This window comes from Leptodactylus fuscus, chromosome 2 (genome assembly GCF_031893055.1).
Source record: "Leptodactylus fuscus isolate aLepFus1 chromosome 2, aLepFus1.hap2, whole genome shotgun sequence".
Classification (NCBI taxonomy): domain Eukaryota; kingdom Metazoa; phylum Chordata; class Amphibia; order Anura; family Leptodactylidae; genus Leptodactylus; species Leptodactylus fuscus.
In genome coordinates, this window is record NC_134266.1 from 274,119,835 (window position 1) to 274,138,673 (window position 18,839).

At 45.9% G+C, this 18,839-nt stretch overlaps 1 protein-coding gene across 1 annotated transcript; it reads left to right on the plus strand.

The window, feature by feature from the left end:
- The first annotated feature begins 1,498 nt into the window (after positions 1–1,498).
- LOC142194143 (uncharacterized) lies at positions 1,499–12,821 on the plus strand. The gene is made up of 10 exons (XM_075263158.1): positions 1,499–1,614; positions 4,832–4,982; positions 5,225–5,410; positions 5,494–5,617; positions 7,772–7,864; positions 7,941–8,035; positions 8,887–8,956; positions 9,162–9,262; positions 10,541–10,610; positions 10,915–12,821. Exons 1-10 carry the CDS (start codon positions 1,499–1,501, stop codon positions 11,841–11,843), a joined length of 1,935 nt encoding a protein of 644 aa, XP_075119259.1. The 3' UTR covers positions 11,844–12,821.
- Positions 12,822–18,839: the final 6,018 nt, after the last annotated feature.

An 18,839-nucleotide genomic window follows, 5' to 3' on the forward strand; every position in this document is an offset into this window, starting at 1 on the left:
GCAGGAGGAGTTATACTGTGCAGGAGGAGTTATACTGTGCAGGAGGAGTTATACTGTGCCAGGAGGAGTTATACTGTGCCAGGAGGAGTTATACTGTGCGGGAGGAGTTATACTGCGCGGGAGGAGTTATACTGTGCGGGAGGAGTTATACTGTGCGGGAGGAGTTATACTGCGCGGGAGGAGTTATACTGTGCAGGAGGAGTTATACTGTGCAGGAGGAGTTATACTGTGCAGGAGGAGTTATACTGTGCCAGGAGGAGTTATACTGCGCGGGAGGAGTTATACTGCGCGGGAGGAGTTATACTGTGCGGGAGGAGTTATACTGTGCGGGAGGAGTTATACTGTGCGGGAGGAGTTATACTGCGCGGGAGGAGTTATACTGTGCCAGGAGGAGTTATACTGTGCAGGAGGAGTTATACTGTGCCAGGAGGAGTTATACTGTGCAGGAGGAGTTATACTGTGCGGGAGGAGTTATACTGTGCCAGGAGGAGTTATACTGTGCCAGGAGGAGTTATACTGTGCAGGAGGAGTTATACTGTGCCAGGAGGAGTTATACTGTGCCAGGAGGAGTTATACTGTGCCAGGAGGAGTTATACTGTGCAGGAGGAGTTATACTGTGCAGGAGGAGTTATACTGTGCCAGGAGGAGTTATACTGCGCAGGAGGAGTTATACTGTGCCAGGAGGAGTTATACTGTGCAGGAGGAGTTATACTGTGCCAGGAGGAGTTATACTGTGCCAGGAGGAGTTATACTGCGCAGGAGGAGTTATACTGTGCCAGGAGGAGTTATACTGTGCAGGAGGAGTTATACTGTGCAGGAGGAGTTATACTGTGCAGGAGGAGTTATACTGTGCCAGGAGGAGTTATACTGTGCCAGGAGGAGTTATACTGTGCGGGAGGAGTTATACTGCGCGGGAGGAGTTATACTGCGCGGGAGGAGTTATACTGTGCAGGAGGAGTTATACTGTGCAGGAGGAGTTATACTGTGCAGGAGGAGTTATACTGTGCCAGGAGGAGTTATACTGTGCCAGGAGGAGTTATACTGTGCGGGAGGAGTTATACTGTGCGGGAGGAGTTATACTGTGCGGGAGGAGTTATACTGTGCGGGAGGAGTTATACTGCGCGGTAGGAGTTATACTGTGCAGGAGGAGTTATACTGTGCGGGAGGAGTTATACTGTGCGGGAGGAGTTATACTGTGCGGGAGGAGTTATACTGCGCGGGAGGAGTTATACTGTGCGGGAGGAGTTATACTGTGCGGGAGGAGTTATACTGTGCGGGAGGAGTTATACTGTGCGGGAGGAGTTATACTGCGCGGGAGGAGTTATACTCAGAAGCCGTACTGCGCATAGTCCTGTACACAGGGGAGTGAGTATAACTTGTACTGAGCATTCTGCGATGACGTAACATCACGTGACACCGCAGCAGCGCCGTTAGGGATTGTGCTTGTCTCATTGTACGGAATGATGTTCTGGTTGCTGAGTGATGACGTATCTATCACATGACACAACAACCCATTGACATCCTGGAGATTCCTCCCGTAGTCACCGGCCTGTTGTCTGGGCCGCTTTATTCTTCCATCGTCCCCGGCTCTCTCACATTCCTGCAACCGGGCCGGTAAGTGTCGTCAATGTGAATATGGGTGGAGGCTGAACGCCATATTGTTGGTGGGTTGTAGTGCTTGTGTGTCATCTACAGATCCCCCATAACAGTGTCATCTACAGATCCCCCCATAACAGTGTCATCTACAAATCCCCCCCCATAACAGTGTCATCTACAGACCCCCCCATAACAGTGTCATCTACAGACCCCCCATAACAGTGTCACCTACAGATCCCCCATAACAGTGTCATCTACAGATCCCCCATAACAGTGTCATCTACAGACCCCCCATAACAGTGTCATCTACAGATCCCCCATAACAGTGTCATCTACAGACCCCCCATAACAGTGTCATCTACAGATCCCCCATAACAGTGTCATCTACAGATCCCCATAACAGTGTCATCTACAAACCCCCCCCCATAACAGTGTCATCTACAGACCCCCCCATAACAGTGTCATCTACAGATCCCCCATAACAGTGTCATCTACAGATCCCCATAACATTGTCATCTACAGACCTCCCATAACAGTGTCATCTACAGATCTCCCATAACAGTGTCATCTACAGATCTCCCATAACAGTGTCATCTACAGACCTCCCATAACAGTGTCATCTACAGATCCCCCATAACAGTGTCATCTACAGATCCCCATAACAGTGTCATCTACAGATCCCTCATAACGGTGTCATCTACAGACCCCCCCCCCCCCATAACAGTGTCATCTACAGATCCCCCATAACAATGTCATCTACAGATCCCCCATAACAGTGTCATCTACAGATCCCCCATAACAGTGTCATCTACAGACCCCCCATAACAGTGTCATCTACAGATTCCCCCATAACAGTGTCATCTACAGATCCCCCATAACAGTGTCATCTACAGACCCCCCATAACAGTGTCATCTACAGATTCCCCCATAACAGTGTCATCTACAGATCCCCCATAGCAGTGTCATCTACAGACCCCCCATAACAGTGTCTTCTACAGATCCCTCATAACACTGTCATCTACAGATCCCCCATAAGTGTCATCTACAGATCCTCCCATAACATTGTCATCTACAGACCCCCCATAACAGTGTCACCTACAGACCCCCCATAACAGTGTCACCTACAGATCCCCCATAACAGTGTCACTTACAGATCCCCCATAACAGTGTCATCTACAGATCCCCCCCATAACAGTGCCATCTACAGACCCCCCCATAACAGTGTCATCTACAGACTTCCCATAACAGTGTCATCTACAGATCCCTCATAACAGTGTCATCTACAGATCCCCATAACAGTGTCATCTACAGATCCCCCATAACAGTGTCATCTATAGATCCCCCATAACAGCGTCATCTACAGATCCCTCATAACAGTGTCATCTACAGATCCCCCATAACAATGTCATCTACAGATCCCCCATAACAATGTCATCTACAGATCCTCCATAGCAGTGTCATCTACAGATCCCCATAACAGTGTCATCTACAGATCCCCCATAACAGTGTCATCTACAGATCCCCCATAACAGTGTCATCTACAGATCCCCCATAACAGTGTCATCTACAGATCCCCCATAACAGTGTCATCTACAGACCCCCCCATAACAGTGTCATCTACAGATCCTTTATAACAGTGTCATCTACAGATCCCCCCATAACAGTGTCGTCTACAGATCCCCCATAACAGTGTCATCTACAGATCCCCATAACAGTGTCATCTACAGATCCCCATAACAGTGTCATCTACAGACCCCCCATAACAGTGTCATCTACAGATTCCCCCATAACAGTGTCATCTACAGATCCCCCATAACAGTGTCATCTACAGATCCCCCATAACAGTGTCATCTACAGACCCCCCCATAACAGTGTCATCTACAGATCCCCCATAACAGTGTCATCTACAGACCCCCCCATAACAGTGTCATCTACAGATCCCCCATAACAGTGTCATCTACAGATCCCCCATAACAGTGTCATCTACAGATCCCTCATAACAGTGTCATCTACAGATCCCCCATAACAGTGTCATCTACAGATCCCCATAACAGTGTCATCTACAGATCCCCCATAACAGTGTCATCTACAGATCCCCCATAACAGTGTCATCTACAGATCCCCCATAACAGTGTCATCTACAGATCCCCCATAACAGTGTCATCTACAGGTCCCTCATAACAGTGTCATCTACAGATCCCCCATAACAGTGTCATCTACAGATCCCCCATAACAGTGTCATCTACAGATCGCCATAAGTGTCATCTACAGATCCCCCATAAGTGTCATCTACAGATCCCCCATAACAGTGTCATCTACAGACCCCCCATAACAGTGTCATCTACAGATCCCCCATAACACTGTCATCTACAGATCCCCCATAACAGTGTCATCTACAGATCCTCCATAACAGTGTCATCTACAGACCCCCCATAACAGTGTCATCTACAGACCCCCCATAACAGTGTCATCTACAGATCCCCCATAACAGTGTCATCTACAGACCCCCCATAACAGTGTCATCTACAGATCCTCCATAACAGTGTCATCTACAGACCCCCCATAACAGTGTCATCTACAGATCCCCCATAACAGTGTCATCTACAGATCCCCCATAACAGTGTCATCTACAGACCCCCATAACAGTGTCATCTACAGATCCCCCATAACAGTGTCATCAACAGATCCCCCATAACAGTGTCATCTACAGATCCCCCATAACAGTGTCATCTACAGACCCCCCATAACAGTGTCATCTACAGATCCCCCATAACAGTGTCATCTACAGACCCCCCATAACAGTGTCATCTACAGACCCCCCATAACAGTGTCACCTACAGATCCTCCATAACAGTGTCATCTACAGACCCCCCATAACAGTGTCATCTACAGATCCCCCATAACAGTGTCATCTACAGACCCCCCATAACAGTGTCACCTACAGATCCTCCATAACAGTGTCATCTACAGACCCCCCATAACAGTGTCATCAACAGATCCCCCATAACAGTGTCATCTACAGATCCCCCATAACAGTGTCATCTACAGACCCCCCATAACAGTGTCATCTACAGATCCCCCATAACAGTGTCATCTACAGATCCCCATAAGTGTCATCTACAGATCCCCCATAACAGTGTCATCTACAGATCCCCCATAACAGTGTCATCTACAGATCCCCCATAACAGTGTCATCTACAGATTCCCCCATAACAGTGTCATCTTGTTTCTTCAGGCCTCCTCGTAGCGTCATGCATATCTGTAAGGAGCGCAGTCGGATTTCAGACGTCTTGCGCCATTCACTGATGATGACAAAGGACAAGATGGAGGTGACTGAGAAGATCCTGAACCTCACCCTGGAGATCATATTCCTGCTGACCGGAGAGGTGAGGACGAGGGCGGTGGGATCTTGTTTTATTCTCCACGTCATATTATAGGACTTATGTGGCTGGCGTATAACACATGCTGCCATTTATGAGCCCATCATGACATTGCCCTCTGACCCTCCACCATCCACATCCGTGTTCACACCTAGCTGCTGGCTGGTAGGATGGAGATGCTGATGTGGTGGGTGATTTGTCTCCAGAGCCGTCCTCCATGATCTAATAACCATTATATCTCCTTACAGGATTTTGTCCTGAGCAAGAAGCAGAATGACCAATCCTCAGATGACTGCCAGGCATGTTTATCAGAGGGACCGACCAAGGTAAAAAGTCCAAGCAAGGAAAGCATATGTCAGACTTCAGCACCTGAGGAAACCACAGAGGAAGAGACCCCAAAACCTACCAAGACCACCAATAGCAACACTCAAGAGGTGGCCATGTTATCTGTATTGCAACTGCCTCAGTGAATGTGGAATAATAATCCCAGTAACTTGTTTTCTCTTCATTGTCTCAGTTTCCTGTGCGGTGTGAGGATGTCGCCGTCTTCTTCTCCATGGAGGAATGGGAATATCTGGAAGGACATAAGGAGCGTTACAAGAACCTGGTGTCAGAGAAGCATCAGTTGCCAATATCTGCTAGTATGTTATTAGGGTGGATTCCCCTTTAAATAGTATATTACTGATTGCTGATCTTCAGTTACATCCTGTATTATACTCCAGAGCTGCACTCACTATTCTGCTGGTACAGTCACTGTGTACATACATTACATTACTTATCCTGTATTATACTCCAGAGCTGTGCTCACTATTCTGCTGGTACAGTCACTGTGTACATACATTACATTACTTATCCTGTATTATATCCCAGAGCTGCGCTCACTATTCTGCTGGTACAGTCACTGTGTACATACATTACATTACTTATCCTGTATTATACTCCAGAGCTGTGCTCACTATTCTGCTGGTACAGTCACTGTGTACATACATTACATTACTTATCCTGTATTATATCCCAGAGCTGCGCTCACTATTCTGCTGGTACAGTCACTGTGTACATACATTACTTATCCTGTATTATACTCCAGAGCTGCGCTCACTATTCAGCTGGTGCAGTCACTGTGTACATACATTACATTACTTATCCTGTATTATACACCAGAGCTGCGCTCACTATTCTGCTGGTGCAGTCACTGTGTAATACATTACATTACTTATCCTGTATTATACTCCAGAGCTTCGCTCACTATTCTGCTGGTACAGTCACTGTGTACATACATTACATTACTTATCCTGTATTATACTCCAGAGCTGCACTCACTATTCTGCTGGTATAGTCACTGTGTACATACATTACATTACTTATCCTGTATTATACACCAGAGCTGCCCTCACTATTCTGCTGGTGCAGTCACTGTGTACATACATTACATTACTTATCCTGTATTATATCCCAGAGCTGCGCTCACTATTCTGCTGGTACAGTCACTGTGTACATACATTACATTACTTATCCTGTATTATATCCCAGAGCTGCGCTCACTATTCTGCTGGTACAGTCACTGTGTACATACATTACATTACTTATCCTGTATTATACTCCAGAGCTGCGCTCACTATTCTGCTGGTACAGTCACTGTGTACATACATTACATTACTTTTCCTGTATTATACTCCAGAGCTGCGCTCACTATTCTGCTGGTGCAGTCACTGTGTACATACATTACATTACTTATCCTGTATTATACTCCAGAGCTGCGCTCACTATTCTGCTGGTACAGTCACTGTGTACATACATTACATTACTTATCCTGTATTATACTCCAGAGCTGCGCTCACTATTCTGCTGGTGCAGTCACTGTGTACATACATTACATTACTTATCCTGTATTATACTCCAGAGCTGCGCTCACTATTCTGCTGGTACAGTCACTGTGTACATACATTACATTACTTTTCCTGTATTATACTCCAGAGCTGCGCTCACTATTCTGCTGGTGCAGTCACTGTGTACATACATTACATTACTTATCCTGTATTATACTCCAGAGCTGCGCTCACTATTCTGCTGGTACAGTCACTGTGTACATACATTACATTACTTATCCTGTATTATACTCCAGAGCTGCGCTCACTATTTTGCTGGTGCAGTCACTGTGTACATACATTACATTACTTATCCTGTATTATACTCCAGAGCTGCGCTCACTATTCTGCTGGTACAGTCACTGTGTACATACATTACATTACTTATCCTGTATTATACTCCAGAGCTGCGCTCACTATTCTGCTGGTACAGTCACTGTGTACATACATTACATTACTTATCCGGTATTATACTCCAGAGCTGCGCTCACTATTCTGCTGGTACAGTCACTGTGTACATACATTACATTACTTATCCTGTATTATACTCCAGAGCTGCGCTCACTATTCTGCTGGTGCAGTCACTGTGTACATACATTACATTACTTATCCTGTATTATACTCCAGAGCTGCGCTCACTATTCTGCTGGTGCAGTCACTGTGTACATACATTACATTACTTATCCTGTATTATACTCCAGAGCTGCGCTCACTATTCTGCTGGTGCAGTCACTGTGTACATACATTACATCACTTATCCTGTATTATACTCCAGAGCTGCGCTCACTATTCTGCTGGTACAGTCACTGTGTACATACATTACATTACTTATCCTGTATTATACTCCAGAGCTGCGCTCACTATTCTGCTGGTGCAGTCACTGTGTACATACATTACTAATCCTGATGACGTCACATTTCCGTCTCTCAGGCTGTGAGGGTGTCACTGCTGTAGATGAAGATGAGGAGCTGCAGAACATCCCGGTAGATCCGTCCTCTACAATTGCAGACGCTTCCATCACAGGTCAGTGTACGGTAACATCTTACTCTGGGTTTTCCCTCCACTCCTCTGTGTGCTCATGTCTGTCTATTCCCTACAGCTGGACGTGTTCCTACAAACCCCCCTGAAAGCTGCATGAGTCCCCTCGTCTCTGATCAGGAGGAGGAGAGCCGGAGCGTGTCACAGGAATCCCAGGTACAAGGACCTGCCGCACCCACTCTAGCTCACCCCTCTTGACACATTAGGTGACTATGCCGAGCAGTCACTGGCAGCTGCTCACTCAGCACATGCCCCTCTTTATCCCCAAATGCACCCAGTAACTTTTTCACAATTCCCCAGGGTGGAGCTTCACACTTGAATCAATTTTCTTCTAATACTCTGTCTGCAGTAGATTACCGGCTGCAGCAGGAGCCTCCCCCCACTGCTCTGTCTATAGTAGATTACCGGCTGCAGCAGGAGCCTCCCCCACTGCTCTGTCTGCAGTAGATTACTGGCTGCAGCAGGAGCCTTCCCCCACTGCTCTGTCTGCAGTAGATTACTGGCTGCAGCAGGAGCCTCCCCCACTGCTCTGTCTGCAGTAGATTACTGGCTGCAGCAGGAGCCTCCCCCACTGCTCTGTCTGCAGTAGATTACTGGCTGCAGCAGGAGCCTCCCCCACTGCTCTGTCTGCAGTAGATTACCGGCTGCAGCAGGAGCCTCCTCCCACTGCTCTGTCTGCAGTAGATTACAAGCTGCAGCAGGAGCCTCCCCCCACTGCTCTGTCTGCAGTAGATTACAAGCTGCAGCAGGAGCCTCCCCCCACTGCTCTATCTGCAGTAGATTACCGGCTGCAGCAGGAGCCTCCCCCCACTGCTCTATCTGCAGTAGATTACCGGCTGCAGCAGGAGCCTCCCCCCACTGCTCTGTCTGCAGTAGATTACTGGCTGCAGCAGGAGCCTCCCCCCACTGCTCTGTCTTTATTAAGCCACACCCCTTTAGTCAATCCTTGGGCAAAAATATACTGTGCCTCTACGTGTAAGAAGTCAAGCCTTGTTCTTCTGTGACAGGCTCATCCTGAAGAAGGGACATCATCGCCCCAATGTAAGGAGGAGGACGTCCCAGTGGAGATCGGCTCAGGTGAGATGTCACAGGGTTTTATAGATTCGGAAATATTGCTGCAAAGTGTCCAATAATCTGGAATATTTTGCCATTGATTTACATTGATTCTGGATTATAGTCCAGACTATGTAATAATCCAGTGCCGGACAATAGGAATGTCACTGCTCTACCTCTTGGTAGCAGGTACTTATAATAACTGAGGCCCTATGTCCATCTCCTATAGGTGACCAGAGATCTGTGAACCGCCCCAAAATAAGGGGGAGCCCCGCCCGTACCCAGGATCATGTAGAGAAAGATAACGGGACCAGTCCACAGGAATATCAGGTACTACAACCTCCTCCATCTTTACACCACCTTAAAGTGAAACCCGCCCGTTTAACCCTTTGATCACCACAGGTGTATGTGGCATGATTAAAGGGGCACCCTACCCTAATTGGTTTGCCATGTTTCCCAACACAGACAAGTATGACAGGTCCCCTGATGGGGGGTGCACACATGAGTCCCTAAATGGATAGGTCATCAGTATGTCATCTGTTGGAGTCTGACCCCCGGACCCTGCGCAGATCAGCTGGACCAGAAGCTGCTATAGGGGATGGGGTATGTACATGTCACTACTATTCAAGTAATAGGCACTGCTATACCCCTAAAACCAATGCTATGGGGTGCGGCGCCGCTCCTATTACTTGACTAGGAGAGCCTGCACATGCGCCACGTCCACTCCAGTAACTGCTGATCTTCATGTTGGACCCCCACAGATCAGACAGAGATACTGATCAGCATGAAAAATCCATTTGGGGCTAAAAAATTCCTTTAAGAGGCCATTGCACCATGTGACCTGTGGGAGTCACGTGACCATTGAAAGTTTTGGATGGTAAGGACAATAGCAAGTCTGGGGCTCATTACAGCAACAAAAAAGTTTGATCCTGGAATATCCCTTTAATGAATATCCCTTTAATAAATTCTTCCTTAAATGGGTTTCCTGGCTCCTCCGTGGTCTTTTTTGTACTGATGACCCATCCCCCAGGGTAGGCTGATTGGTGGAAGTCTGATACCCCGACACTGCAGCGGTCAGCTGATCGGGTACCCTCCAAGGCTAGACACGGAGCCCTGTATAGCAGTAGCAGCGGAGTACTGCAGCTCTTTGCCTATTACTTGTATAGTACGAGAGCTGCTTCAGATGATTGTGGGTGGTCCAGGTGTCAGATCCCCTCCGATCGAATATGACAAGACTGCCTGGGGGCCAGAAAAACACTTTTAGGGGCGTGGTCGAAAATAAAGTGGAATTCTAGCAGCACATCCGCTTTGGATTCCTCTTTATTTCCCATGTCTCGTTGTGGTTTTCCACCATTGATTAGGTCCAGATGAGTCAGCGGGGAGTCTCTGCACCTAAATCCATCCCAAATCAGCGTGTGAACATACCCTAAGTACTGCCTTAGCAGCAGCCGGTGTCATGGCGGTGGTGGATTGAGATGAGATGCCTTGTTTGCCAGAAGACTAGTGTACAAGGCATGATCAATTGGCCCAATGGGATACCAGTTATGGGTTGGGGGCCCGGTGCCTAGCACGTTCATGTCTACTATTGTGACGATTCTTGTATTACAGGATGTAGATGGAGACAACATGTTGCTTAGCTGGTGTAAGAAGGATCCAGAGCCTTCCAAGATCACCACAGGTGAGTAAAGAAACCATTTTTAGTGTCGGGCCGGCTAGCACTGACCACTTTTTGGTGTCCTACACTGTTTACAATGCTGAGCAGCTCCGCGTGGGCGGGGCTTCACTGTGATTGGCTTCTCTGCTCCAGAACAATATATCCTGTTATACCATTGTCCTGCGTTGGGGGATCACTGCATAATTTCGTCAGCCAGACATGACCACTTTTTGTAAGCCACCATATTATGTAGGGGCCCTAGAGCGGGGGGTCATTTTCATATTATAATGAGGCCGTGGTCAACTTCTCCCCTCTGACTCTATTCCAGGTCTACCAACCAGCTGGAAGGTGCAGCCCAACTCCCCCCACCTGCTGATTCCTGTCCATAAAAAGGGCGTTAACCCAAATAACCCGGAAGGGAGTATTCCCAGTGACAGTCCCCCCATGGTGGTAATGGTAAAACCCAAGACCGTTCCAAATGACGTTCCGGCCTTGAAGTGCAGAACAGACCAACCACACCTGTACTGGCAGAAACCCCGGAAAGATGGCTCCTCCAGCAGTCTAATGAAGTACACCAGTGGGGCCTCAAACGTACAGCCGGTCCTGGAGAGCCCCATAGTGCATAAATGTCTACAGTGTGGGCGGGGCTTCCGAAACGAGATCGACCTGTTCTGTCACCAGAGGACGCACAAAAAAATGTACCACTGTGCTTTGTGTCAGCAGAGCTTCATGGATAAGGCCGCCCTGGTGGTCCACGAATGGACTTTTCATATTCACGAACCCAAGGTGGGGGAACCCCAACCCAAACACGTGGCGAAGGAGGAAAGGCCGTTCTCGTGCCTGGAATGCGGGAAGTCCTTCATGAAGAAATCGAGTCTGGTCAAGCATCAGAGGATCCACACCGGCGCCTTCGCCTGTCCGGACTGCGGGAAGTGTCTCTCGGACAAGACGGGACTCATTATACACCGGCGGACTCACACGGGGGAGAAGCCCTATGCTTGTTCTGAGTGCGGGAGACGGTTCACCCAGCGCTGCCATCTCATCACCCATCAGAGCGTCCACACGGGCAAGGAATCGTTCGCTTGCGCTGACTGCGGGAAGTGTTTTCCGGTCAGGTCGGTCCTGGAAGCTCATCAGGCCTTCCACAATCGGCACAAGGCCTTCCCCTGCTCGGACTGCGGAAAGAGCTTCCTGCAGAGGTCCGCCCTTATGGCCCACAGCAAGGTGCACGCCAGGGGAACGGAGCCCAGGTCATGATCCTGGTTGGGAGCACTCGTGATGAATTGTTAAAGATTAGAGATGAGCGAGTAGTATTCGATTGAATACCTCGCTCCCGTAGGAATGCGTGTAAGCGGCCGAACACCAAGGGGTTAAGAGCAGTGAATATTCTCTGGTGTTCGGCCGCTTTCACGCATTCCTATGGGAGCGAGGTATTCGATTGAATACTACTCGCTCTTAAAGATGTCTTCTGGGACTTGTATATCGATGACCTATCTATAGGTTCATCAGTCACATGGTACAGCAGCAACTCAGTCCCATTCAAGTGAGTAAGGCTGAGCTGCAATACCAAACACAACCACTATCCAATGTACGTAGCTTTGTATTCAGCAAAGAGGCCGCAGTTCAACCAAAAGATCATTGGGGGTCCTGGGTGTTGTACCCCTATTGATAGAGAACACCAATGTGTAAGTCCCTAAAAAACCTTTTTACTAGCCCAATTCAGTCCCTCATCATTTTAAAGATTTCTGCTTGTTGTCAGTAAAAAGGATAATTCTGGTTTACATGCAGAGGTTACAGATCTCAAGCTGAGGGTTTGCTGCAATGTTTTAGTGTAGTCCCCCTATATGATACTAGGACAGGATGGAGAAGCTCCTGGGCCCCAAGGCCTTCTATAATACTGATGTCTTATTACACTAAACCTTTGGGTCCCCTTTGACTTCAGGGTCCGGTAGCAACTGTTAACTCTGCACCCCCTATAGCTGCACCCCTTGTAACAAATCCTCAGCTGTGAGAAGGTTTTAGATCTGTGCAGGTGTCCAGCCTCGGAGTAAGTATCAGCGTGTCCATTCACTGACAGCAGACCGGGATCTTGAAAATGATGAAGAACTTTATTATTCGAGGATTAGATGGTTCACTCCATAATATGGAGCAAACAAGATAATACGTGTAAGATGCCGAGTCCGTAACACAGATTAAAGGTTTTGTGTCTTTTGTGCCCTTATATTTTGTATATGTTACGTTGCACACAATCTGCCTTATTTATCATTAAAAAGTAACCGATACAAGGCCGTATACTGGTGACTGACTATATACCATACACAGCCTGTATATACCTCCATGTCCTGCCGTATCTCATCTTGTATCCAGACTACAGGTGTAACATCTGTGGTAAAGGTACTGCTATATACCATACACAGCCTGTATATACCTCCATGTCCTGCCGTATCTCATCTTGTATCCAGACTACAGGTGTAACATCTGTGGTAAATGTACTGCTATATACCATACAGAGCCTGTATATACCTCCATGTCCTGCCGTATCTCATCTTGTATCCAGACTACAGGTGTAACATCTGTGGTAAAGGTACTGCTATATACCATACACAGCCTGTATATACCTCCATGTCCTGCCGTATCTCATCTTGTATCCAGACTACAGGTGTAACATCTGTGGTAAATGTACTGCTATATACCATACACAGCCTGTATATACCTCCATGTCCTGCCGTATCTCATCTTGTATCCAGACTACAGGTGTAACATCTGTGGTAAATGTACTGCTATATACCATACACAGCCTGTATATACCTCCATGTCCTGCCGTATCTCATCTTGTATCCAGACTACAGGTGTAACATCTGTGGTAAATGTACTGCTATATACCATACACAGCCTGTATATACCTACATGTCCTGCCGTATCTCATCTTGTATCCAGACTACAGGTGTAACATCTGTAGTAAATGTACTGCTATATACCATACACAGCCTGTATATACCTCCATGTCCTGCCGTATCTCATCTTGTATCCAGACTACAGGTGTAACATCTGTAGTAAATGTACTGCTATATACCATACAGAGCCTGTATATACCTCCATGTCCTGCCGTATCTCATCTTGTATCCAGACTACAGGTGTAACATCTGTGGTAAATGTACTGCTATATACCATACAGATCCTGTATATACCTCCATGTCCTGCCGTATCTCAGCTTGTATCCAGACTACAGGTGTAACATCTGTGGTAAATGTACTGCTATATACCATACAGAGCCTGTATATACCTCCATGTCCTGGCGTATCTCATCTTGTATCCAGACTACAGGTGTAACATCTGTGGTAAATGTACTGCTATATACCATACACAGCCTGTATATACCTCCATGTCCTGCCGTATCTCATCTTGTATCCAGACTACAGGTGTAACATCTGTGGTAAATGTACTGCTATATACCATACACAGCCTGTATATACCTCCATGTCCTGCCGTATCTCATCTTGTATCCAGACTACAGGTGTAACATCTGTGGTAAATGTACTGCTATATACCATACAGAGCCTGTATATACCTCCATGTCCTGCCGTATCTCATCTTGTATCCAGACTACAGGTGTAACATCTGTGGTAAATGTACTGCTATATACCATACAGAGCCTGTATATACCTCCATGTCCTGCCGTATCTCATCTTGTATCCAGACTACAGGTGTAACATCTGTGGTAAATGTACTGCTATATACCATACAGAACCTGTATATACCTCCATGTCCTGCCGTATCTCATCTTGTATCCAGACTACAGGTGTAACATCTGTGGTAAATGTACTGCTATATACCATACAGAGCCTGTATATACCTCCATGTCCTGCCGTATCTCATCTTGTATCCAGACTACAGGTGTAACATCTGTGGTAAAGGTACTGCTATATACCATACACAGCCTGTATATACCTCCATGTCCTGCCGTATCTCATCTTGTATCCAGACTACAGGTGTAACATCTGTAGTAAATGTACTGCTATATACCATACACAGCCTGTATATACCTCCATGTCCTGCCGTATCTCATCTTGTATCCAGACTACAGGTGTAACATCTGTGGTAAATGTACTGCTATCCACCATACACAGCCTGTATATACCTCCATGTCCTGCTGTATCTCATCTTGTATCCAGACTACAGGTGTAACATCTGTAGTAAATGTACTGCTATATACCATACAGATCCTGTATATACCTCCATGTCCTGCCGTATCTCATCTTGTATCCAGACTACAGGTGTAACATCTGTAGTAAATGTACTGCTATATACCATACACAGCCTGTATATACCTCCATGTCCTGCCGTATCTCATCTTGTATCCAGACTACAGGTGTAACATCTGTAGTAAATGTACTGCTATATACCATACACAGCCTGTATATACCTCCATGTCCTGCCGTATCTCATCTTGTATCCAGACTACAGGTGTAATATCTGTGGTAAATGTACTGCTATCCACCATACACAGCCTGTATATACCTCCATGTCCTGCTGTATCTCATCTTGTATCCAGACTACAGGTGTAACATCTGTGGTAAATGTACTGCTATATACCATACACAGCCTGTATATACCTCCATGTCCTGCGTATCTCATCTTGTATCCAGACTACAGGTGTAACATCTGTGGTAAATGTACTGCTATATACCATACACAGCCTGTATATACCTCCGTGTCCTGCTGTATCTCATCTTGTATCCAGACTACAGGTGTAACATCTGTGGTAAATGTACTGCTATATACCATACAGAGCCTGTATATACCTCCATGTCCTGCCGTATCTCATCTTGTATCCAGACTACAGGCCTGTAACATCTGTGGTAAATGTACTGCTATATACCATACACAGCCTGTATATACCTCCATGTCCTGCCGCATCTCATCTTGTATCTAGACTACAGGTGTAACATCTGTGGTAAATGTACTGCTATATACCATACAGAGCCTGTATATACCTCCGTGTCCTGCTGTATCTCATCTTGTATCCAGACTACAGGTGTAACATCTGTGGTAAATGTACTGCTATATACGTACACAGCCTGTATATACCTCCATGTCCTGCCGTATCTCATCTTGTATCCAGACTACAGGTGTAACATCTGTGGTAAATGTACTGCTATATACATACACAGCCTGTATATACCTCCATGTCCTGCCGTATCTCATCTTGTATCCAGACTACAGGCCTGTAACATCTGTGGTAAATGTACTGCTATATACCATACACAGCCTGTATATACCTCCATGTCCTGCCGTATCTCATCTTGTATCCAGACTACAGGTGTAATATCTGTGGTAAATGTACTGCTATATACCATACAGAGCCTGTATATACCTCCATGTCCTGCCGTATCTCATCTTGTATCCAGACTACAGGTGTAACATCTGTGGTAAATGTACTGCTATATACCATACACACCTGTATATACCTCCATGTCCTGCCGTATCTCATCTTGTATCCAGACTACAGGTGTAATATCTGTGGTAAATGTACTGCTATATACCATACAGAGCCTGTATATACCTCCATGTCCTGCCGTATCTCATCTTGTATCCAGACTACAGGTGTAACATCTGTGGTAAATGTACTTCTATATACCATACACAGCCTGTATATACCTCCATGTCCTGCCGTATCTCATATTGTATCCAGACTACAGGTGTAACATCTGTGGTAAATGTACTGCTATATACCATACAGAGCCTGTATATACCTCCATGTCCTGCCGTATCTCATATTGTATCCAGACTACAGGTGTAACATCTGTGGTAAATGTACTGCTATATACCATACAGAGCCTGTATATACCTCCATGTCCTGCCGTATCTCATATTGTATCCAGACTACAGGTGTAACATCTGTGGTAAATGTACTGCTATATACCATACACAGCCTGTATATACCTCCATGTCCTGCCGTATCTCATCTTGTATCCAGACTACAGGCCTGTAACATCTGTGGTAAATGTACTGCTATATACCATACAGAGCCTGTATATACCTCCATGTCCTGCCGTATCTCATCTTGTATCCAGACTACAGGTGTAACATCTGTGGTAAATGTACTGCTATATACCATACATAGCCTGTATATACCTCCATGTCCTGCCGTATCTCATCTTGTATCCAGGCGAGGTGTAACATGTGTGGTAAATGTACTGCTATATACCATACACAGCCTGTATATACCTCCATGTCCTGCCGTATCTCATCTTGTATCCAGACTACAGGTGTAACATCTGTGGTAAATGTACTTCTATATACCATACACAGCCTGTATATACCTCCATGTCCTGCCGTATCTCATATTGTATCCAGACTACAGGTGTAACATCTGTGGTAAATGTACTGCTATATACCATACAGAGCCTGTATATACCTCCATGTCCTGCCGTATCTCATATTGTATCCAGACTACAGGTGTAACATCTGTGGTAAATGTACTGCTATATACCATACAGAGCCTGTATATACCTCCATGTCCTGCCGTATCTCATATTGTATCCAGACTACAGGTGTAACATCTGTGGTAAATGTACTGCTATATACCATACACAGCCTGTATATACCTCCATGTCCTGCCGTATCTCATCTTGTATCCAGACTACAGGTGTAACATCTGTGGTAAATGTACTGCTATATACCATACACACCTGTATATACCTCCATGTCCTGCCGTATCTCATCTTGTATCCAGACTACAGGTGTAACATCTGTGGTAAATGTACTGCTATATACCATACACAGCCTGTATATACCTCCATGTCCTGCCGTATCTCATCTTGTATCCAGACTACAGGTGTAACATCTGTGGTAAATGTACTGCTATATACCATACACAGCCTGTATATACCTCCATGTCCTGCCGTATCTCATCTTGTATCCAGACTACAGGTGTAACATCTGTGGTAAATGTACTGCTATATACCATACACAGCCTGTATATGCTTCCATGTCCTGCCGTATCTCATCTTGTATCCAGACTACAGGTGTAACATCTGTGGTAAATGTACTGCTATATACCATACACAGCCTGTATATACCTCCATGTCCTGCCGTATCTCATATTGTATCCAGACTACAGGTGTAACATCTGTGGTAAATGTACTGCTATATACCATACACAGCCTGTATATACCTCCATGTCCTGCCGTATCTCATCTTGTATCCAGACTACAGGTGTAACATGTGTGGTAAATGTACTGCTATATACCATACACAGCCTGTATATACCTCCATGTACTGCTGTATCTCATCTTGTATCTAGACTACAGGTGTAACATCTGTGGTAAATGTACTGCTATATACCATACACAGCCTGTATATACCTCCATGTTCTGCTGTATCTCATCTTGTATCCAGACTACAGGTGTAACATCTGTGGTAAATGTACTGCTATATACCGTACAGATCCTGTATATACCCCCATGTCCTGCCGTATCTCATCTTGTATCCAGACTACAGGTGTAACATCTGTGGTAAATGTACTGCTATATACCATACAGAGCCTGTATATACCTCCATGTCCTGCCGTATCTCATATTGTATCCAGACTACAGGTGTAACATCTGTGGTAAATGTACTGCTATATACCATACACAGCCTGTATATACCTCCATGTCCTGCCGTATCTCATCTTGTATCCAGACTACAGGTGTAACATCTGTGGTAAATGTACTGCTATATACCATACAGAGTCTGTATATACCTCCATCTCCTGCTGTATCTCATCTTGTATCCAGACTACAGGTGTAACATGTGTGGTAAATGTACTGCTATATACCATACACAGCCTGTATATACCTCCATCTCCTGCTGTATCTCATCTTGTATCCAGACTACAGGTGTAACATGTGTGGTAAATGTACTGCTATATACCATACAGATCCTGTATATACCTCCATGTCCTGCCGTATCTCATCTTGTATCCAGACTACAGGTGTAACATCTGTGGTAAATGTACTGCTATATACCATGCACAGCCTGTATATACCTCCATGTCCTGCCGTATCTCATCTTGTATCCAGACTACAGGGGTAACATCTGTGGTAAATGTACTGCTATATACCATGCACAGCCTGTATATACCTCCATGTCCTGCCGTATCTCATCTTGTATACAGACTACAGGTGTAACATCTGTGGTAAATGTACTGCTATATACCATAGAGATCCTGTATATACCTCCATGTCCTGCCGTATCTCATCTTGTATC